The 25009-nt window shown below is 41.0% G+C and overlaps 1 protein-coding gene across 1 annotated transcript; it reads left to right on the forward strand.

The window, feature by feature from the left end:
- The first annotated feature begins 1353 nt into the window (after positions 1–1353).
- Positions 1354–20166, forward strand: helz2a (helicase with zinc finger 2a). Its single transcript, XM_052140552.1, is given in 21 exon segments — positions 1354–2327; positions 2425–2608; positions 2735–2845; positions 3972–4107; positions 7013–7445; positions 7550–8015; positions 8017–8192; positions 8329–9124; positions 9253–9328; positions 9423–12885; positions 13123–13211; positions 13666–13806; positions 14023–14154; positions 15080–15224; positions 15361–15477; positions 15641–15833; positions 16566–16700; positions 16844–17053; positions 18876–19029; positions 19204–19371; positions 19596–20166. Coding segments are annotated over 21 exon segments (8454 nt in total). The 3' UTR covers positions 19751–20166.
- Positions 20167–25009: the final 4843 nt, after the last annotated feature.

The raw sequence follows: 25009 nt of genomic DNA on the forward strand, positions 1-25009 counted from the left end.
ATGTAAATTATATTCTAATTCTAAAGGCATTATGTTAGAGGAAAAAAGTACTGTCTCCTAAGCCCACAAGAGGGCGCAAGTGAGCGCAATGAGCAAATATAATCCAAATCAAGCGTCGCTTTTTTTATTGAAATGAAATGACATGACTTTGTTTAAAGTGCATAACGTTTTAAACAATCGTTCATAGATCAAATGCAATTTCCTAACTGATCACGCAAGGAAATTGAGGTAACAAAAGTGCATATAAGTGATATGAGAAAACACGCTTCAACAGTTAACACACAATGGCAAACTGTTACTCTGAAACTATCCACTCACTCATACATCTACATATAGTTTGTCAAAAACACCAGACGGTTAATGTGATCTGCAGCAAGTGCTGAGCGTTTATGTTGACAATGTTTCCAGCTGATGTAAACACAACGCTCAGCTCTGACCGATGTGCCGGTAATACCCTGGACTGTTTTAATAACGGCCCCTCGTCTTCGGGATGAGAAGACTGCACGCGTCTTCTCAAGTTAGATGTTGTGGAGTGATATAGCAGCGGTTTCTTATGTAACTTAACAATGACATTGTTGACAAAACCAATTTCGCCTTCGATACTCTAGAAACCGAAGAAGTGCCACACAGCACTTTTAGGATGTTCTGGTGTAAGTAAGATCCTCTCCGACTCCTCACTCTCTTTATCAGCCATTTTCAAATTATCAACGCAGCCGTGCCGCATCTAATGGGTTGAACTGGGAAGTGGTGGCTCAGTGGTTGAGGCTCAGGGATACTGACCAGAAGGTTGGGGGGTTCAAGCCCCAGCACCACCAAGACACCACTGTTGGGCCCTTGAGCAAGGCCCCTATCTGCTCCAGGGGCGCTGTATCATGGCTGACCCTGCACTCTGACCCCAGCTTAGCTGGGATATGTGAAAACGAATACATTTCACTGTATATATGCAAAAAACTGTGTGTATAATGTGTGACCAAAATAAAGAGTTCTAAAATAAAGGGTTGTAACTGGATAGGCTAACAAAAACAAACCGCGTCAGCTACGTAATCATCGTGTCTCACGCGCCTCCTGACACACATTTGACAGCCCTAGTTTCTTCTATGTAAACGACATCTTCACATGTGAATTGAACAACAGCAAAGGGCATCTGGATCTTCTCTTACACAGGCTGTGGGTTTGCTGTCGTGTCCAATATAGCTTGCTTAAATAACAGGCTCTTTACAAAGATGCATTACATTGTGACAGATTTGTTTTTACAGTTTCATATCAAAATTAGAATGTCCAATTACTGAAGTGTTAACACAGAAAACTGCATTTTGATTCATGCTTTCACAGGACTTTCATGCCTGCTAAACCATGGCTTTTGGGGGGAATCCTAAAAATCTCAGAACATTACAAGAGAGATACAATGTTTGTGTGAGATGTAACCAGTGTATAAAAAGAGGAAGCAGTGATATTTCATACTCACTTCTCCGGGTCAACCATAAGTGCTCAGAAAACATCTTACTGATCAAGCGTCAAGGTTGCCAATTAGTTTGGAGGCCAGTTTCAGCCCTGCCAGATTTTCCCAGACCACAGACGTACAATACTTGCTGGTACTATAATGAAGCACACGGATGCAGACAGCATGGAAATAGATGTACCTACGCAAGGAGCGAAGAGGAAGCAGCCTTGTGGAACTTCATGAAAGATGAAGACTTGACAATTCCTCAGCTCGTGAACCTGATCAAGACAAACCCCTGGTCTCCCCCTGATGGCGACAGAACAACTCTGGAATGTCTCGCTGCAGTGGAGAGATTCATCTCTGTCTTCAAAGGGAGATTTGTAGAGGTCTGCAAGAGATGTTTTCACCTTGTTCCTCAGAAGATATCCTACAAATTGCAAAGTGCACAGTGTACTTCTGGGCATGGCTGGCAACCTCTTCTGGCCTTCTACAAGAAGGACAAGCAGAGTAGAGACATCTATACCGAGATCAGACCACTGCCTAGACAGCAGTCTCATATAGCAAACTGCATGTATGTGGCCAAAGGTGAGCCGTGTAAACATGGAGACCAACGTTGTGGTTTTGCCCATAATGAGGTAGAGATGGCGGTGTGGAGGGCAGAGAGCAGGGAAGGCTTGAATCGACTGGACCTGCTGCAATCAAAGTCTCAAAACAGAAGACAACCGTTCTATTGCAAATTATGTAATGGCAAGTTTCCAACAAATGAGGCCTTCATGAACCACTGTTTTACGTTGGCGCATAGGAGACTGATCTTTGAAGATTCATCGTCCCTGTGGACGTACCGTGATCCACCACCGACAATCAAAGATTTGAAATTGTGTACCAGGTAGCCTTGGCAATGACATTAGATGTTTGACAGTTTGACATGATGTTTAGATGTTTGCTTGTTTTGAAGTAAGACAGTACTAAACTTTCTCCCATAGATACCTGATATGCGAGTATGGAGACAGTTGCATGGAGGCGCACAGTCAACAGGAACTGCAGGAATGGAGACAAAGAATCAAGACTGCACGGAAAAACTCTAAAAATGCAGCTGAGCAGGGTCTTCTGTCTTATCAAGACATACTTTTGGAGGAATACAGGCACAGCAAGAGCAAGGAAATTATAGTGAGTGAGCGGTGCAGTGAGTAAACAATGCATACTGTAATTTGAATGCAAATGATTAGCCAGTTTAAAGCCAAAGCTTGCTTGTTATTTTACTTCTTTTCAATTAAAACCTTTATGTTCCTGTAGATGAACGACACCCTTCCTGATGTTTCTGTCACTTGTGAGCCGGATTTAGATAGTGTCTATGTCAGACAAAAGGGAATACGATATATTTGGATTTTTACCATCATTTCTAAGGTTTGTACGTTCACATATATGAAAACAATTGTCTTTATTTTTCTAAACAAAATGTTATAGAAAATTTGGACAGCACAATTATGGGCTTAAATTGTTGAAAATCTTATGTGCTAACTTTAATGGAACGAATGTAGGCAGATACTATTTGCACCCCAATTTAAATGCTAAAATATAGTAATGATGAATCTTTACTGTATTGGCAGAACTCCACGACCTTCATCACGACCAGATCACTGCAAGGAAATCAACCGTTTAGCTTTTTATTACTATATGTATTTAAGGAAATATTAAGAGTGGAGACAGGAAACAGGGTGGGGAGAAAAGGCGGTTTCAAACTCTGGTCGCTTCCACAAAAAAAATCGCCCCGCTCCGAACGGGACTCGAATCGACGTCTCCGGCATGGGAGGTGGGTGCTCTAACAAGGAGGCTAAATGCTACAACCTCTAGCGTCAGTCGCTAGTGCACCTCTTGAGGTCAGGAGAGTGAGGTTTACACACTGCACAGCTATCTACCAGCTGGCTCCCGTTACACTCACCCCCCCTAAATATCACTCCCATCCGGGTCACGGCACCATTGTTGCCGGTCCTTCTCGCTCCGAACGGGACTCGAACCAACGTCTCCGGAGTGGGAGGCGGGTGCGCTAACAAGGAAGCTAAAGGCTACAGGCTCTAGCGTCAGTCGCTAGTCGCTAGTGCACCTCTTGAGGTCAGGAGAGTGAGGTTTACACACTGCACAGCCATTTACCAGCTGGCTCCCGTTACATACCCTCCACCAGGGCCGTAGCTAGTGGGATGAAAGGTGGTAACGATTATAAGGGCCCAGAGGTCCAGGGGGTCCCACAACAAATTCTAAACTGTATCTTTTGGTAGGAAAGGGGCCCAGAGCAATGTACATTCAATGGGCCCAGATTACATTGATACGGCCCTGCCCTCCATGCCAACAACATTGATGACACAATTTTTCATAATGGGTGCAAATAGTCACTACAATAAAGGTGTCATTCAAATAAACTTTTATGAGGTTTGGTGTCTGCCAAGCTTGCAACAATGTCAGTACTGTAAAACAGTCAACTCTGTCATTGATTTTCATCAACGCTCACTATTCTACATCCTTTGTATCCCTCCAGGTGCCTTTAGAAATTGTTGCTTTACTTAGACATGAAGTCGGGGCAACATTCACCCTCAGTAAAGACCCCTATGTGGAGCAGTCATATTCTACTAGTGATTGGTTTCTAATTGGTAATCCCAGCGATGATCCAAAAGGTAAATATTTAATGTTTATCGCATGACATATAAATGATAAAACCTGTAGAACTTGCATTTTGACTTCTCATTTGGTAGGGTGTCATTCATATACAAATACTTTTGTGATTAGTAATGCTTAAATTGACATCCACCCTATGCTTAGAATCAGAATGAGCTTTGCCAATAACCATATACTGAAACATACAAGGAATTTGTCTTTGTGATAGAAGCTTCCAGTACACAAACAATACAGCAACAAGACAGAGAAAATATAAAAATAGAATAAAAATAAAAAGTGTATAGGTAATATAAGTATATACAGAAATACACATGGATATGTGAGGTTTTTCCTGAGGGAAAAACCTTTTCTTGTGCCTGACAGTTCTGGTGTTCAGTGCTCTATAGTGCCAGCAAAAAGGCAACAGTTCTAAAAGTTAGTGGGCAGGGTGAGTGGGGTCCAGAGTAATTTTTCCAGCCATTTTCCTCACTCTGGAAGTGTACAGTTCTTGGAGGGAGGGCAGGGGGCAACCAATAATCCGCTCAGCAGTCCAAACTGTCCTTTGTAGTCTTCTGATGTCCGATTACGTAGATTAACCAAACCAGACAGTTATTGAAGTGCAGATGACAGACTTAATGACTGCGGAGTACAACTGTGTCAGTAGAGGTTGTGGCAGGTTGAACTTCCTCAGCTGGTGAAGGAAGTACAACCTCTGCTGGGCCTTTTTCACAATGGAGTCAATCCTTGGCAGTGCAGTCATTTGTGTACAGGGAGAGGAGTAGTGGGGGGAACACACATCCCTGGGGGGTGCCAGTGCTGATCGTACAGGTGCTGGAAGTGAATTTCAGTCTCACTAGCGGCTACCTGTCTGTCAGAAAGCTGGTAATCCACTGACAGAGAGACGTGGAACAGAGAGTTGGTTTAATTTAGTCCGGAGTATAGCTGGAATGATGGGGTTGAAAGCTGAAATCAAGTCCACAAAAAGTATCCTTGCATATGTCCCTGGTCTATCTAGATGTTGAAGTATGTAATGTAGGCCCATATTGACTGCATCATCCACAGACCTGTTAGCTCGATAAGCAAACTGCAGGGGATCCAGAAAGGGTCCAGTTATGTCCTTCAGATGGGCAGTCTCTAAAATGACCACAGATGTCAGAGCAACGGGTCTGTAGTCATTAAGCCTGTGATTTTGAGTTTCTTTGGGACAGGGATGATGGTGGAGCATTTGAATCGACAAGGAACTTCACACTGTGTGAAGATGGGAGGCCAGCTGGTCAGCACAGGATTTTAGACAAGTGGGTGAAACCCCATCGGAGCCCTGTGCTTTCCTGGTCTTCTGTTTCCAGAAGATCCGGCACACATCCTCGTCACAGATCCTAAATGCAGGTTGAGTAGCAGGAGAGGGGAGGAGGGGGGTTGCAGGAAGTGTAAATGTTTGTGTGATGTGAAGGTCGGAGCGGGTGTGGGGTGTGAAACTAGGATTTTCAAATCTAAAGTAAAACACATTCAGATCGCCAGCCAGTTGTTCATTCCTTACAGAGTTGGGGGTGGTGTCTTGTATTTGGTAATGTCCTTCAGGCCTCTCCACACTGATGCAGGATCATTAGCTGAGAACTTCTTTTTCAGCTTTTCAGCATAGCTTCTTTTAGCCACTCTAATCTCTAGTCTGTTTTTGGCATGAGTCCTGCTGTAAACCACTGTTTATCATTATATGTTAAATATGTTTGTAGGAATGCATCAGGCTTGTACGTAGTTCCAGCTCTGCTTCTTTTGTCCTTTTTTTTCAGTCTTTACTAGTTTTAGCTGATTTTAGTTTCAGCCTTTAGATCGGAAGAAGATTAACCAGACAGTGATCAGAGTGTCCCAAAGCTGCTTGAGGGACAGAGCGATATCCATCATTTATTGTTGTATACTTGTATTGTTGTGGACTTCAGTTCGGCTTTTAACACCATCAACCCCGCTTTCCTGTGGACTAAATTAACCCAGATCTCTGTTCCCACCTCTATATGTCAGTGGATCACCAGCTTTCTGACAGACAGGCAGCAGCTAGTGAGAATGGGGAAATTCACCTCAAGCACATGTACAATCAGCACTGGCGCCCCCCATGGACATGTACTCTCCCCACTACTCCTCTCCCTGTACACAAACAACTTCAATGCCCAGGACCCCTCTGTTAATCAGGCTCACGTGGTAGAGCGGGTTGTCCACTAAATGCAGGGTTGGTGGTTCGATTCCTGGCCAACACGACTCCACATGCCGAAGTGTCCTTGGGCAAGACCCTGAACCCCAAGTTTCTCCCAATGGCAGGCTAGCACCTTGCATGACAGCTCTGCCATCTTTGGTGTGTGAATATGTGTGTGAATGGGTGAATGAGACGCAGTGTAAAGCGCTTTGAATACCGCTAAGGTTACAAAGGCACTATATAAGTTAATTTACTGTCATCAGCCTCCTCGAAGATGATGTTGAGTCTGCATACAGAAGGGAGGTTGAACTGGCCATCTTGTGCAGTCAAAACAACCTGGAGCTGAACATGCTCAAAACAGTGGAGATGATAGTGGATTTTAGGAGGAACACCCCAACACTGACACCCACACTCACTTATTAAGTGGAGTCATTCAGGGTCCTGGGCACTACCACTACCTGGGCACGTCCTGGGCACTACCATGTTCACAGGACCTGAAGTGGGAAATCCACATAGACTCAGAGGTTGTATTTCCAAGTTCTTATATGTGTATGTAAGCATACTTGGCAATAAAGTTAATTCTGATTCTGACTCTGGTGGGGCATGTAACGTGCTGTCTGTATTTTGGCAGTTCACGGGTGAGATCGGCTCTGTACAAATCGCTGAGAATAATAAGCGAGTCCAGGTATTGTTGTTCCTTGTCTGCTTCTACCTATTCAATTGTAATTACATTTTTTCTGTAGTGTACGAAATACCAGTGTCCTTCACATCTGACCAACCAGGACATTATGAACAATGGGTGGTGTTTGACTTCAATACAAGACCCGTACTGCAACAAAAAATCAAGGTCAGAGTTGGAGAGGAAGAGCAAGATGCACATGAGAGTAAGAGAACATCAGTCATTACTCCAGCATCTGAGGTTCAACAAGAAACACAAAGTGAGTCAGTGACTGACAGGAATCCTGAGGCTTGGAATGTGGAAAATGTGGAAATCATCCCTTTTGGTGAAATGGAAGAGGCAGAGAGGGAGTTGCTAAATAAATACAAGCTTGTTATGAAACATCAGGTGAACTTCCAGACTCATGCTGTTTCCTCAATTGATCATGGTAATTACAAAGACAGCATGCACACGTTTCTGTATCAGGAGGAAAAGGTAGAAGCTGAACTACTTGCAAGGTATTTTGTATGGTTTTAAATTAGTGCAAGTAATATTTCAATTAAGTACGAGTACAATTGAAATTTTAAAACTGCACTCTTTCCCCCAAAAAAACTATTTCTAGGCTGAATTTACGAGGTTCTGTGCAGTTGAAAAATAACCTGTCTGATGCCTGGTTTGGACTCAAATTTGCTTATCAAGGAGAACTATTTGCTCTTGTGCCTCTTTCTCATCCACTCACTCCTAATACTCCTCAAGGTTACATATTGAAAAGGCATGTTAGCAAAGCTCTTGTGCATTTGGTGGAAAATGATAATTGTTTTGGTCTTCTTTATGAGGCTGAATTTTTAAAAGACACTTCTACTGAGACACAATTACATTTGAAGCTCTCCGAACGTTGCTGCACTGATCTTCATCTGCAAAACGGGCAGCAATGTGAGATGGAGATCCAGTTTCAACTAAATCGCCAAAGGTTCTGCGAGATGCACAAGGCTGTTGATGATCTCCCGCACTTTGACAAGGTTTTGCCTGATCTGAGAAACAGCAGCATCCCTATTTCTTGCCAGTCAGATACAGGGGATTTAAATGCAGAAACAACAAGCTGCAATTAACTTTGTATTGGGAGTAACAGACAATGCATGCAGTGTGCCACCTTTGTTGATTTATGGACCTTTTGGAACAGGGAAAACTCGAACCCTTGCAAAGATAGCCCAGGCACTTGTGAAGCAACCACAGAACAAAGTCTTGATTTGTACGCATACAAACAGGTAAACTTAAAGTTCCACTGCTCACCAAAAATTGCTGTAATGGTACCATGGCACAGGGATTGTATCAGATGTTTAAACCATGGTATCCAAACAGTTGTCTCGGTATACTGATACTATAAATTTTTTCTCAATGCAGTTCTGCAGATCTTTATGTGAAAAATCATTTCCATGAACATGTAACAGCTGGTCATCCTGAAGCCAAACCTCTGAGAATAAAGGCAAAGGAAAGGAATCCACTGGAATCCACTGATCACACTACTCTACAGTATTGCCATGTATCCATTGATGGCAATCAATTTGAGTTTCCTGATAAATTTGTTCTAGATTCCACAAGAATCATAATAACAACAACTGCAATGGCTCGTTACTTTCATGACATGAAGCTCCCTGAGAACTACTTCAGCCACATTCTGATCGATGAAGCTTCTCAGATGTTGGAGTGCGAAGCTCTTATGGCACTAGGCTTGGCTGGTAAAAAGACACGTGTCGTTTTAGCAGGAGATCACATGCAGATGGGACCCAAGCTATTCTCTGTGAGGCAAGACAAATGTTCAGAGTGTACGCTGCTAAATCGGCTTTTCTACTACTACCAAGCTGAGAACAGCAGTGCTGCCAAACAAAGCCGAATCATTTTCAATGAAAACTACCGTTCCACAAATGACATCGTGGATTTCGTGTCCACACATTTTTATGTGGGAAAGACAGATGTGATCAAGGCTACAGGAAATGTGCCTCCTCATCCATGCCAACATGCCTTGCAGTTCCATCATGTAAGAGGAGAATGCCGTTTGGACCCAACAAGCATGTCCTGGTTCAATCCAGAACAAATTCAGAGTGTTGTTGACATTGTGCAAGGAATTATGAGGGACTGGCCAAAAGAGTGGCACGATGAAGATCCAGCATCAATCTGTGTCCTTTCACAAGGCACACAGGTATCAAAACTATTGCGCGTTACATATCTACATCATACTTCTATAGAGGGCAACCTGCTCAATTATCAAAATGAATGAAAACTTGTTTATTTATCATTGAACAGATGTGCTCAACTCTTGTATTACAGGTTCGTGAAATAAGAAAAAGATTGGCTCAGCTTGGACTGAGGCGTATTACTGTGGAGAATGCAGAAAATGTGCAAGGTATAGATGATTCATGATACATGCATTATATAGTTCATTGTAAAGTACTTTAAATGATTATATAGTACATAACTATTTTCCAAATATTTTGCAGGAAAACAATTCCGAGTCATTCTGATTTCCACTGTGCACACTATGGACAGCCTATTTGTGACTAAACAGAACTGTCTTGAGTTTTTCAATGACATGCGTGTGCTGAACACTGTTATGACGAGAGCCCAATCCCAAATATTTGTGGTTGGAGATGCAGCTGCACTTTCTAGTCCTCACTTTGGGATGTGCTGGAGACTTTGGGGGTCTTACATAGGGCATTGCATTAACAAAGGAAGTGCCCATAACCTTACCCAGGATTCTTTGAAACAAGAACTTCTTGAGATATCCGAGCTCTGCAGAAGTGAGAATGAAGACAGCAGTGATAGTGAATCAACCACATCTGAGATACCAGACATAGATGACCCAATACTTAAAGAGCTTCTTGATGAGAGTAAAGACATAAACATTGAATTGACAGAGGAAGGCTTGTTTCCTGTTTTTCAAAATGAGCATCTTGACAGAAATGTGGTCCACCATGTTGAAGAAGTAGATGCAGAGCAACTACAGAGTAACGCCACTATCCACAAATGCTGTGAGCTGGTCATGGAGAGTTTTGACCGAGGTTATGCTGTACCACTTGATGAGCCCACCCTATGTATCAATATCAAGGGTAGAAAGAATTTGGGACAGTCATTCCCTGGAGACAAGGTAACAGTGGAGATCCTGAGTGAGCAATCAAATCAAACAAAGGGAAAAGTAATCAAGAGCCTTGGTTGTGCAGATACCCTCAAAGAATTTGTTTGCACTCTTGAAAGGCATGATAGTCAGGTTATGACACCAATTAACAGATGTGTCTCCAAAATTTATACACCATTTTGCAAGCACAAACCAAACCACATTGCAGTACGAAATCCTGTGGACCACACGAATGAGAAATTCATCAAAATAACTGAGGCAGCCCATAGAAATTATCTCTTTGTTGTCAGAGTCCTTAAGTGGAGAAAGTATTGCTGGTATCCCTTGGGAATTGTTGTGGGAGTGTTTCCAAAAATAGCAACATTAGAGGATGGATTGAAGGTACTTGACATAGAGTTTCAGTTGAATAGAACACTTCCTTCAATTGTGCAAAGAGAGATGCAACATTTTCAAGGTCTTCAAATATCTGAAGATGGAAGAAAAGATTTCCGAGACCTCCCAACATTCACCATTGATCCTGCTAATTCACAGGACCTTGATGATGCTATTAGTGTAAGGGATTTAGGTGAGTGCTATGAAATAGGTGTCCACATTTCTGATGTTGCAAGCTTTGTGGCTAAAGACAGTGAACTGGACAAATATGCGAGACAGCGAGGTACTGCATTCTATACACCAGAGAAGGAGCCAACATATATGTTCCCTGAAGAACTGAGTACCAATTTCTTCAGTCTGATCCCTAATCATGATAGACGAGCCATCTCCTTGATGGTCGAAATTGATAAAAGGACAGACTTCATAAAGAAGAGATCATTTTGCAAGTCTGTCATTTGCTCCAAAAGGAAGTTTTCCTATAACGAAGCTGAAGACATAATTGAAAAGCCAGTCAATGTTACAAATTTTGACCTCCTTGAAGTCTGCCTCGTGGTAGCATGTCACTTTGCCGAGGTTCACAGGAAATGCAGGAAACAAGAAGACTGGTGCTACAAACCTCCAGATGAGGATGTGACCCTCGGAAGAAGACGATCTCACCAAATGGTGGAAGAGCTGATGATCATGTTTAACTATGCAGTTGCTGAACACCTTCTGTCTGATGAAGAAACAAGGAGCCTAACTCCACTCAGATGCCAGGACAGGCCAAAAAGTGAACAGATGAATGTCCTTTTTGACAGAAATGCCTCTTTGATTCCTCTTTCTATTCACCTCTCATGTCAAGCTGATGCAAGTAAAGCTGATTCTCACAAACTGCGGAGACAAAGTATGAGTAACCTTTTAATCGACATGCGAAACCCAGAAAGTGCTGAAACCTTCCCCATATTAATATCACTTTTGAAAAGTCTTAAGAAAGCTGCTCAGGCCAAAGACACATACAGAATAATTGACTTTATTACAACTGATGACATTCACCCACAGCTTCTTCCTTTGGCTATTGCATTTAGGAGACTCTTTCACAAAGCATATTTTTTGCGCTCAAACTCGACCCACGGCGCAAGAATTGGGCACTACAATTTACATCTTGACAGTTATACATGGGCCTCATCTCCAATTCGCCGGTATATAGATGTCATTGTGCAGCGTCTTCTTCATTCTGTGATTGACAAGACAGAACCGCATTACACATCCCGTGACATTAACTTGTCTTGTTTGGAATTTGCCAGGAAGAATCACCATCAGTCTGCATATGAGAGGAAAGCAAATGCCCTTCATTTTGCATCAAAACTGTCAACCCAGAGTGAAAGGAAGGTGGCATACATTGTGGAACTCAATCCATCAGGGACAAACTTCAGAATATCCTTCCCACTTAACAGAGCCTCTATACCAGAAAATTTAGGCATTTATTACAGGGAACTTCAGTTGGCAGATCAACCAGAGTTTGATGAAACAAACAACAGCATGATCTTGACATGGGTCCGAAGGATATATTCATTCTCCAATCCTGACATTCACACTGAAATTAAACAACAAAATCCAAACTCAGTCACAGCCTATGTCCCTACAAAGACCTGGAAATGCCTAATAGATACTCTCAGAGAGGAAAAATGGGAATTAATGTATCCCATGATTGAGGAGCTTGACATTAGCTCAAGAACCCACACAGGACACTTCCAGGAAAGACTGTACCAAGCCAAAGATTCAGGAACAGATCAATCTAAGCATTATGCTGAACTGTCCCTGAGATTAAAGCAAGGTGAAGCAGTCGAGGTGCAGCTAGGTACAGCCACAGATCGAGGATTAATGGCACCAGCGGTTCAGCTGTTTATTGTTCATCCAAAATTTGAGATTTGTTTGGAGCATGTTAAAGATCCAATCAAGTGTTTTTCAAAATACGCACTCAACTCATCAAGGACTTCATACAGCACATACATGCATTATCAGGCAATATGGAAACCTATGTGTGAAATGGAGTCAGTGTCCAGTGCAGTGGCTGAAAATGAGAGCATTGTTTTGGAAGATGCACCTCTGAAATGGGACGCATCTCAGCAAGAGAAACTTAGTGGGTATTTTCTACTCCCTCTCGACAAAAAAGGCCAGTGGTCCATTGAATGTGACCTCAGGAACTGTTTCCTCTGCATTCGAACAAAGATTCCCCAGAAGGAGTCCTGTCCATTTCTTGTCAACTCTCAGGGCACAGATCTCATGGATATCCCCATTATCATTTGGGTGGCCCATGGTGTAATTACAGAAGTTGAAGAAAAGAAAACAAAAGTAACAACGAATTTGCAAATTGACTTTCGAATTAACCAAAAGCCAATGACAAATATTCCAGAGGGCATCTTCTACGAGAGCACACGATTTACAGTGGAGCTAATTCCAAAACTTCTGCCAGATGTGTAAGGAATACAGTTATACAGTAGATGGTATACAGTAGCTTACAATTAAAAATGCACAGCAATGCAGACTGAATTCACATAAAGTTAATGTCAAGAATTCTTTCAGATCTGTCTGATAACTACTTAAAGTATATGTAATTTAATGTATTTTGGAAGCTTACCACCACATCTTCAGAAGACAATATACGTGTACTGTATATTTATATAATTATTTGTTATATGTTTGTTTTTTCACAGGCGCAAAGAAAATGCAATTGACAGTCTAACTAAAGCTAACCAGCTAGTGAAAACCATTGCCATGGGCAAAGGAATCAACTACGAAAGAGGTACTATTGATTCTCGTCTTCCGGTTATCTGCCTCTATAGTATCTACACTTTTGGTAGATACTATACCCCTCAGGGGCGGCTGTGGCTCCGTTGGTAGAGCGGGTCGGCCACAAGCCTGCGATCTTGGTGGTTCGAATCCCGGCCCACATGCCAAAGTATCCTTGGGCAAGACACTGAACCCCAAGTTGCTCCCAATGGCAGGCTAGCACCTTACATGGTAGCTCTGCCGCCATTGGTGTATGAATGTGTGTGTGAATGGGTGAATGAGACGCAGTGTAAAGCGCTTTGAATACCGTTAAGGTTAAAAAGGCGCTATATAAGTGCAGACCCATTTACCATTTTTGCTTATTTCAATCTCTACTCTAAATACTACTTGTTTGAGAGCAATCTCTTTTTTCATATCTTATCCAATATAGTTTATTTTTTTTAAAGTAACACTGTATCTCCTAAAAGGCAATACAACTTGGAAGCAGATGCCAGCCAGATTTGAGATTAAAGATCTCTCTTCTGGGTTTCCCCCTCTTAACAACAGTCAGTGTAAAGCTATAAGAGAAGCACTGACCAAGCCATTTACTCTTATCCAAGGACCACCAGGTAAGAGACATCGTCTGAGGTATTTCCAATGCTTTGGTGTCAGATTGTCTTTGTAGATTTAATTTGAAAAATGTCTTTGTCAGAATGTCAGAATCTTTGATTTTTCACTTCTTTCACGTATTATTGTTGTGCCATTGCAAGAGGTAGTTCACTTCATATTGAAATTCAATATGTAATCTAACTTCACTATAAGATTGGTGAATATTTTTGTCACAGGGACTGGAAAAACAGTTGTTGGTGTCCATATTGTGAACTGGTTGCATGAGACAATTCAAAAACATCCTTCCACTAAAAAGAGAGCCATTCTATACTGCGGACCATCAAACAAGTCTGTTGATGTGGTTGCAGGTAAACTTTTTAAACCAAATGTATCTTTTCCCCTTCAACAAATCCTGCTTATGCTCCCACTCCAAAACTTTCTGTCCTAAACATTCATAGTATATATTTAAGCAATATCTTGTTAATTACAGGGTTCCCACTCCTTTTGACCAATTAAAATCATTTTAAAGAGACTGCACTTACACACATGAATTTCTAGCTGGTAAAATATGTTAGAGCCTAATATTTACATTTACATTTATGCATTTGGCAGACGCTTTTATCGAAAGTGACTTACAGTGCCCTTATTACAGGGACAATCCCCCCGGAGCAACTTGGAGATAAGTGCCTTGCTCAAGGACACAATGGTGGTGGCTGTGGGGATCGAACCGGCAACCTTCTGCTTACCAGTTCTGTGCTTTAGCCCACTATGCCACCACCATTCCTATATAATATGACTAGGAATAATTAACCTAACTTTTCAAGGCTTGCACATCACCATTTAAAGAATAATCCCAGATATTTCCATGTTTTCCAGCTGGGATCCCAGTCACTAGCCCTCATTACTGTAGAAGTGCAATGTGTTATTTATGTACCACAAGCGGCAAATGGAACTGCAAAAATATTCTTTCCAAACAGGTTTCTCTCAACTCTTCTGGCCCAATCCCTTTGCTTGGCCAAACTAGTCACTTCTCCTCTAAGCAGCTTATTACAATAAGTACCACCCCAAATTAATTCATTTGGAATGTTTTGAATTACCACAAACCGTTTACATGTTTTTGGGGAAATCAGACCAAGAATGGCTTACTTATAGTTGTCTCTGACAATGAAACAGGGTAATGAAAAATATTTCAACTTGGTAAATGTTTTGATCACAATATCCTACCAAGGGTATCTTACAGTTCAAAGCATTCCAATTGAAAGAAAATTCATTATTCATGCCAATGCATTGTAGGACATCTCCTAAAACTTGAAAAACAACTCAGACCTCTCAGAGTCTACAGTGATCAGATGGAGATGTTGGAATATCCTTATCCAGGCTGCAATCTGAAGCTCTCACGGCATTCTAAAAGAGTGGAAAAGCCCAACACAGAGCTCAGGTATTGTATTTGCAGTTTGACGAACCCCTCCCAAACACCAGCCATTTATTACATATAACAGATCATAATCTGTTTAAAGTATCATACATACATTTAAACCATTTTCACTAGCAGGCGTGCATTGTTGTTTTATTAGCTCAATTGCATTACACCACCTGATTCGAAAGGACGACAACCCATTCTCTACACAAATACTGGCTTTTGATATGAAAATTCAAAGAGGAGATCAACTCACTTATGAAGAAATAAATTGGTATGTAAGATTTAAGAGATAAATGTCTCTGTTGTGTTCTCAGGAACTCCTGATTTCTTGAGACATTAAGAAAACAAGTTTGGACTTGATTTTTTGGGGTTAGGACATTTTGAAAGAATTGAAAAGCATTAATTTTAAGTTACAAGAACTTTGTTTTCCATAGCTACAAAGAATCCCTCAAAAATGCTCGAAAACATGAATTATTGGAGCATGATGTCATCTTGTGCACTTGTACGGCAGCCTCCCACCCTGCCTTGGCTGAAGCCCTTGACTTAAAACAGATCATCATTGATGAGTGTGCCATGGCAACAGAACCTGAAGCCTTCATTCCCCTAGTAGCTCATAAACCTGAACAGGTATGATTCCTAACTAATGCTCATTTTAACCAAACACTCCCATGTTGATTCAACATGATCCCACAGGAAATCGACATGTTACTTCTGAAAGTTCATGTACCCTGAAATCAGCCACATTCAGCTGAATTACTAAGAAGTGCCATCTTCCATCAGACATTTTTTGCATCCATTCAAGCATGAATATATTCCCCTCTAGTGCTACGGATGAGTTCTGGCCTTGTGGGAACCAGGAAGTAATCAAGTTCACATAAACAATGCTGTGCGAGATCCGGAGGTTGCATTTTCTCTCTAAAATCACATTTTTACTCCATTGAAAGTTAGGTTTAGGGTTGGAGTTTGGGTTAGGGTTGTGGTTCCCAATCCTGTCCCTGGAGGCCCCCCAACACCACACAATTGGGTGTGTCAGAAAAGGGAGATATACAAAATGTGCAGTGTTGGGGGGCCTCCAGGAACAGGGTTGGGACCACTGGTTTATGGGATGGAGTTAATACAAATATAGGGTACCTACAGACAAGCTAAAAAGGCAAACTTTTGGCACAACCCCAAACCTGGACAGGTAATCTGGCATACCAGGCATTTTCCCAGTGGGCCAGCGCACTTTGGGGGCCAATCAGGGGAGGACTGGCCATCGGGAGAACTGAGGGGTCCAGTGAGAAAGTGTTCTATATTCATTGCATAATGAATGTACATATTCCTATGATATGGTTATTATCCACAAATTTCACATTCTAGATCATTCTTCTGGGCGATCACATGCAGCTACAGCCCATAGTTCACTGTGATGTGGTGAAGAGATTGGGCATGAGTACATCTCTGTTTGAACGTTACATGGACAAAGCGCTGATGCTTGACACTCAGTACAGAATGGTAAGAAGTTCAATCTCAGAATTGGTTTAAATAAGAAAGCAGGCCTAGACAACTTTGGTCAGTAGCTCATTCTTAGCTTTTAGAGTTGTGTTAAGATTTGTTTAATCTAAAATGTTGTCTGTCTCATGTCTTGTCTCCTACAGCAAGAAGGCATTTGTGCATTTCCATCTCAGGAGTTCTATGAAGGAATGTTAAAGACTGCAGTGCCACACAAACCAAGTCTTTTCCACACAGAATCAAGGCATACGCCCATAATCTTTGGGCATGTTGAAGGGAAGGAGAAAAGTCTGCTGGTCTCGACTGAACGAGGAAATGAAAATTCAAAGGCGAATGATGAAGAAGCAGAAGAAGTGGTGAGAGAGAAGTGCAGCAGACCAATCAAATCAAATGTGTTTCTGGCTATACAAGTATAGGCTATATGAAATGTGTAGCCAAGGGAGATGATTGGGATAATTTAGAAAATTAAGGGCCAAGCTACGAAGTAGCTGTAGACCCTATTGTTTCTGTTAGTACTCTTCTTCTTCTTCTTCTTCTTCCCCAATGAAAGTCTATGGCAGCCAATAGAACCGTACATAGGAAAATTATGAAATTTGGCACACTGATAGTGGTGGCCATGAATAGTCCCCAGACAAATTTTGGGGTCTCTAGGCCATACTCCATAGCGCCACCACCATGTCAAATATGTACTTTTCTTTTTAGCGTATCTTTTGAACTGTTTGTTCTAGAAACAAAATAATTTGTTATGTCTAATTACTCACCTCTTGATGATTCAAGCAAACATCATAAATTAAAACTCCACCCTTTAAAGTGGCCACCATCTTGGATTATGATTTTTATATTTTTCCGCTACTAGTCCTTGAAATGTTGCCTGATAATAATGGCTCAAATTAATCTCCATACCGATGAAAGGATCTGAGGCTGTATCTCAGCAACACTTTGTCCTATCGAAACAAAACTTGGTGTGCCTCATCGGGACTGTGATCTGATGGTACATGCAATGTTTGGAGACAGCGCCACCTATGGGTCAAGAAATGTGAAAAATGCCTCTTTTTGGCTGTAACTTATGAACCAGATGTCCAAAAATCATGAGCTTGGTGCCTATGGATTCATTAGGTCATGATTTCCTCATAATGGCCATACTGTCTCTCCACCAAATTGAAATATCTGCCATCACTTCTTTTATAAAATCAGTAAGCATCATCAACATTATGTCCTGAGGATAACTGAGAAGTTTGGTGACAGTGCTACCTTTAGTTCAAAAGATAACTCACACTTGTGTGCTGACTCTAAACTCATCTGGTCTCTTTGCCACTCATTGAGCATGTTAATTGTGTGGCACAGTGTGTTTAGCACAGGTTAATGATTCCAAAGGTCATGGGTTCAAATCCCAGTGCTCTTCTTCTTCCTCCCCAATGGGAGTCTATGGCAGCCCACAGAATGGTACATTGGAAAATTATGAAATTTGTTACACTGATAGAGGTGGGCATCAATAGCCAACAGACAATATTTGGGGTCTCCAGGACAAATTCTATAGCACCACCACCACTTCAAAAATGCACTTTTCTTTTGAGCATATTGTTTTAACCCTTTGGCCTGAATCTTGAGATGTGACAGTAGGCCAAATTGGCAATTTAGGGGGCTTGTGCAGTGTACACGTACAGAGCAAATGAAATGCAGTTGTTTTCGCATATCCCAACTAGCTGGGGTCAGAGCGCAGGGTCAGCCATGAAACAGCACCCCTGGAGCAGATAGGGTCAAGGCCCAACAGTGGTTTCTTGGCAGTGCTGGGGCTTGAACCACCAACCTTTCGGTCAGTAACCCAGAGCCTTAACCGCTGAGCCACCACCCTCTAGCTCCGTCCTCTAGCCCCGCCCTCTAGCTCCGTCCCTGCTCCCAAAATGTAAACGAGCAAGTGTGCGACAGTGCACAGACCCAACAAACTTAATAAACTACTTAAAAAATAAATAATTAAAGAAAGAACAAAATGAAAAGGCCAAAGAAACTATTGAATTTAAAATGTACAAATTATATTTACCATCCAGTTCTATGTATTGTAGGCCCAATTTATATATAACTTGATACTACCTCTTAATCAATTCTGTATGTTTAGCTTTTCTTTTTTTTCAGAGACAGTGGTGTGTTTTTCTACCACTCATAACTTCGTTGTTTTATCAGGTGCGGATCGCCAAGCTTTTGACCCGTGCTGGGATACAAGCAAAAGACATTGCCATTCTGACACCATATAATGCTCAAGTGGCAAATATTAGTGAGTCCCTGTCCAATAAGGGCATGTGTGGCATCACAGTCAACACCATCATGAAAAGTCAAGGTGATAAACTCTTATCATTTGCAATAGTCATCTTACAGTAGGGTTCACTAAAGGCCACCAATGAACTGTCTGTATTTATGATTGTATATTTTGGCGCTTTACATGTAAATGTTGCAGATACATGTTTATATTTTCCTTAATCAAGACTTCTCTTTTCGGTTCCTTTGGACACAGGAAGTGAATGGAAATACGTAATCTTGTCAACTGTGCGCTCTTGCCCCAAATCCGAAATAGAGACGCGACCAACCAAATCCTGGACAATAAATCGACTTGGATTCATCATGGACCGGAATCAAGTCAACGTGGGCATCACCAGGGCACAAGAAGGACTGTGCATCATTGGTTAGTTTACACCATCTGCTCTGATAAACAAAGGAACTTTTTGTTTGGGTGCACAGTAGTTTGTGTTAATACTGTCAGGGTTAATTATACAAAATGTCATTGTAACCATAAACCTTTTTGGAAGTATTTATCATGATTATGTGCTATACATGGTGTTTATTGATGTTGGCATGTTTTATATTGAATGACTGGATTGCAGTGCCCTAATTATGGTCTTTTGACAGGTAATGAGAACTTGCTGCGATGCAGTGTTTTGTGGAGAAATCTTCTGAATCATTATCAGGAGAAAAGATGTGTGGTGAATCCGGCCAGCAACATACAGGTCCAAAAACCTCCCGCTGACAGGAGTCAGACAACTAAGAAAACCGCTAGAAAATGATGTTTTGTTCCTTCTGCAATGTGTTTCTTTCAATGTCAAATGTTCTCTAATTTACTTTACATGTACTCATTTATGCTCATTTATTAAATGTTATTACTTTTGATCATTTTTCAACAAAATGGAGAAATAATAGGTCAGTCGAGGAAACTTTGCATGAGTCAGATCAGTAAATGAAGCATATGTATGTAGGTTAATAACAAAATAACCATATTTGCATGGCACTTTAATACATTTTATTATACATTTTTATTTTTAGTAAATTTTATATTATATTATATTGAGAAAATGAAGGAACTACAGTACTGTAAAACCCTTAAAAATCAAAAGGTGTTTTTATTTATCTATCTGATTTCAGAATGAATGCACGGTTTAAGTGGTTAAGTTTGCATTACTAACTTAATGATAATAAAGCAAGTTTCAGCAAAGATAAAGTCACATTTCTGTCAATGTAAGTAAATATAGAAATAAAGCAAACTTTATTTCAACTATAAACACTCTAAAACAATGCATTTAACCAGCAGTTGTAATACTTGTCCACATGGTGGAGCAAAACTTCCAGAAAAACTCATATTTATGGCTATATCTTTGTTCTTTTAAAAAGTGGAACTTTTTGCAGTTTTTCCACTCATTTTGTATTTAATTATTAGGTTCAAATACTTCATTTTGGTGACTTTTTATGCACTCATTTGTGCTGGATTAGCTTGTCTGCTGGTATCTTAACAAGCACGCTTTTTGATGCACTGAAAATATTTACTACAATATTGTCAAATTGTTTACCAAGTATAAGAACCGTATCCTGTTTGGCAGTCTTTTTGAACATATGTTCAATATTCTGCGACAATGGCGCTGCTGCCTGCTTTCTCTTCCGCCTCTCCTGCTCTTTTCGCGCCATACTCGCTATCCAGCTGGATGTCGTTGGCCTCACTGATTTAGCGCGGGAAAGTTTGACTTTGGACATTCGGTTTCTCATATGTAAGGGACCGTCTGAAAACTCCACTCACTACGTTAAAACATATGAGATGTCCACTCATTCATCCACTCAAAACTGTTAAAATATATAATAAATAAATAAAAACATTTTCACATTCAGAATGTTCTTATACTTCCCAGAGTACAGACGGACATACTACAGGTGAGATTATTACAATATCATCAATTATATTACAGTACAAAAATCTAAACCCTTTAAAATGAGAAAATATAATTTTGGTGAATTTTAGTGATTTTTTTTACTATAAAATAATTTATTACTGTACAAATTGATAATAATTAAAACTGTAATAATTACCTGCAGTAAGTTAATATATCGTCTGGGAACTTACCACAGCCTTTAAAATGAGAAAACATAATTTTGGTGAATTTTAGTGAATATTTTTCTAAAATAATTAACTACTGTACTTATATAATTGAACGAGTGGACATCTCCTGTGTTTTAGCGTAGTGAGTGGAGTTTTCAGACGGTCCTTTACATCTGAGAAACCGAATTTCCAACGAATGTCGAACGTCAAACTAACTTTCCCGCGCTCACAGATTTGGCTATGAGTGCATAACGTCAGTTGCTGCGCATAACTCCTGCAAAGGATGATCTTAATGAATACAACAACAAAAAAACCGGACGAACTACGAGCCTGAGATAACATGATTCAGGATTTAGTCGAGGTGCATTGTTGCAATGCAAGTATCGGTAGCTAATTGTTTAGATGTGCTGCAACAAAAGATTACAATAAAATTAAATTAATATTAAATTAATAAGTGCAATTAATTGAAGTGTACAGTTCAAAGCTAGAGTTAAATGTTTGGGGAAACATGCTACTCTTACTATTTCTGCAGCAGGTATGTAGTATACATGAATACAGTGTGCACATTTTATTTTCTCGCATTTTAGAGGGCCTAAACATACTCGAAAACTCGTGAAACTTTGCACACGCATCAGAAGTAGTGAAAATGTACATCTGAAATGGGTTTCAGAATTAGGTGTGACAAAATGGCTCAATAGCGCCTCCTATAAACATTCAACGATGTACAGCTACGTTTCACCTACACGTAGGAAAATCGGTACACCTTTGTACCATGACAATACCTACAAAAAAGTATCTTGGACCCATGCCCTAAACTCAACAGAAGTCAGCCATTTTGATTTTTCTCTTTGATTTTTGCTCCGTTTTTACTATTTCCAGGCCTCGTACTTTAATGAACTCCTCCTAGAGATTTCATCAGATCTACTTCATATTTGGTCCATCTAATCTAAAGGCCTTAGCGATGCTACGTTGTGAAGCTTTTGTGTTTTCACTGCACGGCGTGGCCGTGACGATCTGACAAATTTCGATGTTTCGCCATGAAACAGGAAGTTGTTATAACTCATACATACAATGTCCAATCTGCCCCAAACTTCACATGTTTGATTAGAGTCCCGGCCTGAACACATCTACATGGCAATATTCAGATATAGTCCTAGCGCCACCTACTGGCAACAGCCAATACCAGGTCTTGTATTTAAACAAATTCCTCCCAGAGATTTAATCAAATCAACATTATATTTAGTCAGTCTTAATCTAAAGGCCTCAGTGATGTTAAATTGGGAAGCTTTTGAGTGTTAGTTGAAGGGCGTGTCCATTGTGGCTTTGCACATGCATCAGAAGTGGCGAAAATGGACATCTGATACTAGTTTTAGAATTAATTGTGGCAAAATGGCTCGATAGCGCCACCTATACAATTTAAATGAAGCAGCCCTCACACCACGTTTCACCTACACGTAAGAAAATTGGTAGGCATATGTAACATGTCAACATGTACAAAAAAGTCTCTTGTAGCCATATCCTAAACCCAACAGGAAGTCAGCCATTGTGATTTATTCTTCCGTTTTTGCCATTTCTAGGCCTCATACTTTAATGAACTCCTCCTAGAGATTAAATCAGATCAACATTATATTCAGTCAGTCTAATCTAAAGGCCTTGGCGATGATAAATTGCTGTCTCCGTGGCATACTGACAAATTTCGATGTTTTGCCATGAAACCGGAAGTTGTTTTAACTCAAACATAAAATGTCCAATCTGCTCCAATCTTGACATGTTTTATAAGAGCCCCGGTCTGAACACATCTGTATGCCAATAGTCAGTTATAGTCATAGCGCCACCTACTGGCAACAAAATGCTAAAACTATTGGAATGACATTCCCCTGCCACAGCAGCCCCAATGTGCACCAGGGTGCGAGGGTCCGTTCATCACTGCTTGCAGCTTTAATTATTATTATTATTTATTTATTTTATGTTTACTATGCATTACCATTATATACTTTGCACAAATATACAAGCTGATATGTAAGAATACACACACAAAGAGGGGTGTTAGTAAGGGGGAGACAGACGCCAGGCTGGTTTGGAAAAGACTATGAAGAGAGCTGTGGTTTTGCGGGAGAGTGACTAGACATGAGAGAGAGAGAGAGCATTGATGAGTAACAGGGCAGAAAGAGTGTGTATAAATAAAGACAAAACACAGTAAATGAAGAGACACATTGCATATTAGAATAAACGTGTCACAAAAAAATAAGTTCACCAGTGCAGAATGTAAACGTGTGTGCTTGTGTGCATGTGTATAGTGGATTTCTGTATCGCTGACTGCTTTGGAAATGCATACTGTGTGTGTGTGTGTGTGTGTGTGTGTGTGTCTTATTAGTCTCATTAGTCTGTGAGAGGTTGGTTGGGCTGCAGCAGGCCGCCTCCTCTTGCTCTCTCTCGCCGCAGCCTTTGATGGGTTCAATCAGTGCCACATGAGACGGGGGAGATGAAGAGGACAATCGAGGGGAAAAAGTGGGATGTAAAGTAGGAGAGATGGGAGGGGGGATCTACAGTGGACAGAATCATTCTGATACATGATGATGAAATCAGGGCTCTTGCTCTCAGTCGTTTACTATGGATCAGTGCTGTACAATATCACTTTTGTGTAATGTTTTCTCTTGTTTATAATGTTTATTCTTCTAATGTTGTCCATGTTATGAACTGCACACTGAATACCTGGTGTAAATATTATTTGTAACAGACTTTTCTAATGTTCTCTATGTCTTCGCCTGACGAAGATCTTGCTGATTGAAACGTTGCTGTTGTTTTTTAATAAAATGGAAGAGTAAAACAGTGTGTGGATTTTCCTCATTTTATAATATGCATAGGATTACATTTACTTTTATGGATTTCATGATTACATTCTGAGTGCACAAATATGTGTGGAGCTGTTTGTATTTGCAAGCTGTTTCGAAAGGTTACAATTTCCCTCTAAGAATACATTTGAATCCACTGACGGTTAGGTTTAGGCAGGGCTGGACTGGTAATTTGGCATACCGGGCATTGTCCCGGTGGACCAACGCACTTTGGGGCTGATCAGGGGCGGACTGGCCATTGGGAGAACTGAGCGGGCCGGTGTGGCGGCCGCGATAAGTTCAAATGAGCTGACGCGTTATGCAGAACGGACCACAAAACGGCGCCGCGATATGCAGAAAAGGACAGGCAAAACAGTGAATCCCATAAATGTATACAAATATAATCTTCTGTTAAAAATTGTGTATCATTTTAGTTGAAAAGTTGACGTTTTTATGGAATTGCAGGGTTTATGGCGTCGAGACAAAGAAGTTGTTAAATTATTTAACTTCACACAGATGTGGTCAGTGAGTGATTTAATGACAGTAAAATCATGTTCACACACATATTGTTTATACTTGTGAAACAGTATTTTAATGTTTACGGATTGACTCCCATTGACTTCCATTGTAAGTATCTCACTGGAACACACATTTGTGCTTTTTTATTTCTTTCTCCTCTTTTCTCCCCAATTTGGAACGGCCAATTCCCAATGCGCTCCAAGTCCTCGTGGTGGTGTAGTGACTCGCCTCAATTTGGGTGGCGGAGGACGAATCTCCGTTGCCTCCGCGTCTGAGACCGTCAATCTGCGCATCTTATCACGTGACTGGTTGAGCACGTTACCATGGAGACATAACGCGTGTGGATGCTTCACGCTATTCTCCGCAGCATCCACACACAACTCACCACACGCCCCATTGAGAGCGAGAACCACATTATAGCGACCACAAGGAGGTTACCCCATGTGACTCTACCCTCCCTAGCAACCGGGCCAATTTGGTTGCTTAGGAGACTTGGCTGGAGTCACTCAGCACACGCTGGATTCAAACCCGCTACTTCAGGGGTGGTAGCCAGCGTATTTACTCGCTGAGATCCCTAGTCCCCCATATTTGTGCTTTTTTTAAAGAGAAGG

This window comes from Xyrauchen texanus, chromosome 13 (assembly GCF_025860055.1).
Source record: "Xyrauchen texanus isolate HMW12.3.18 chromosome 13, RBS_HiC_50CHRs, whole genome shotgun sequence".
In the NCBI taxonomy this organism is placed as follows: domain Eukaryota; kingdom Metazoa; phylum Chordata; class Actinopteri; order Cypriniformes; family Catostomidae; genus Xyrauchen; species Xyrauchen texanus.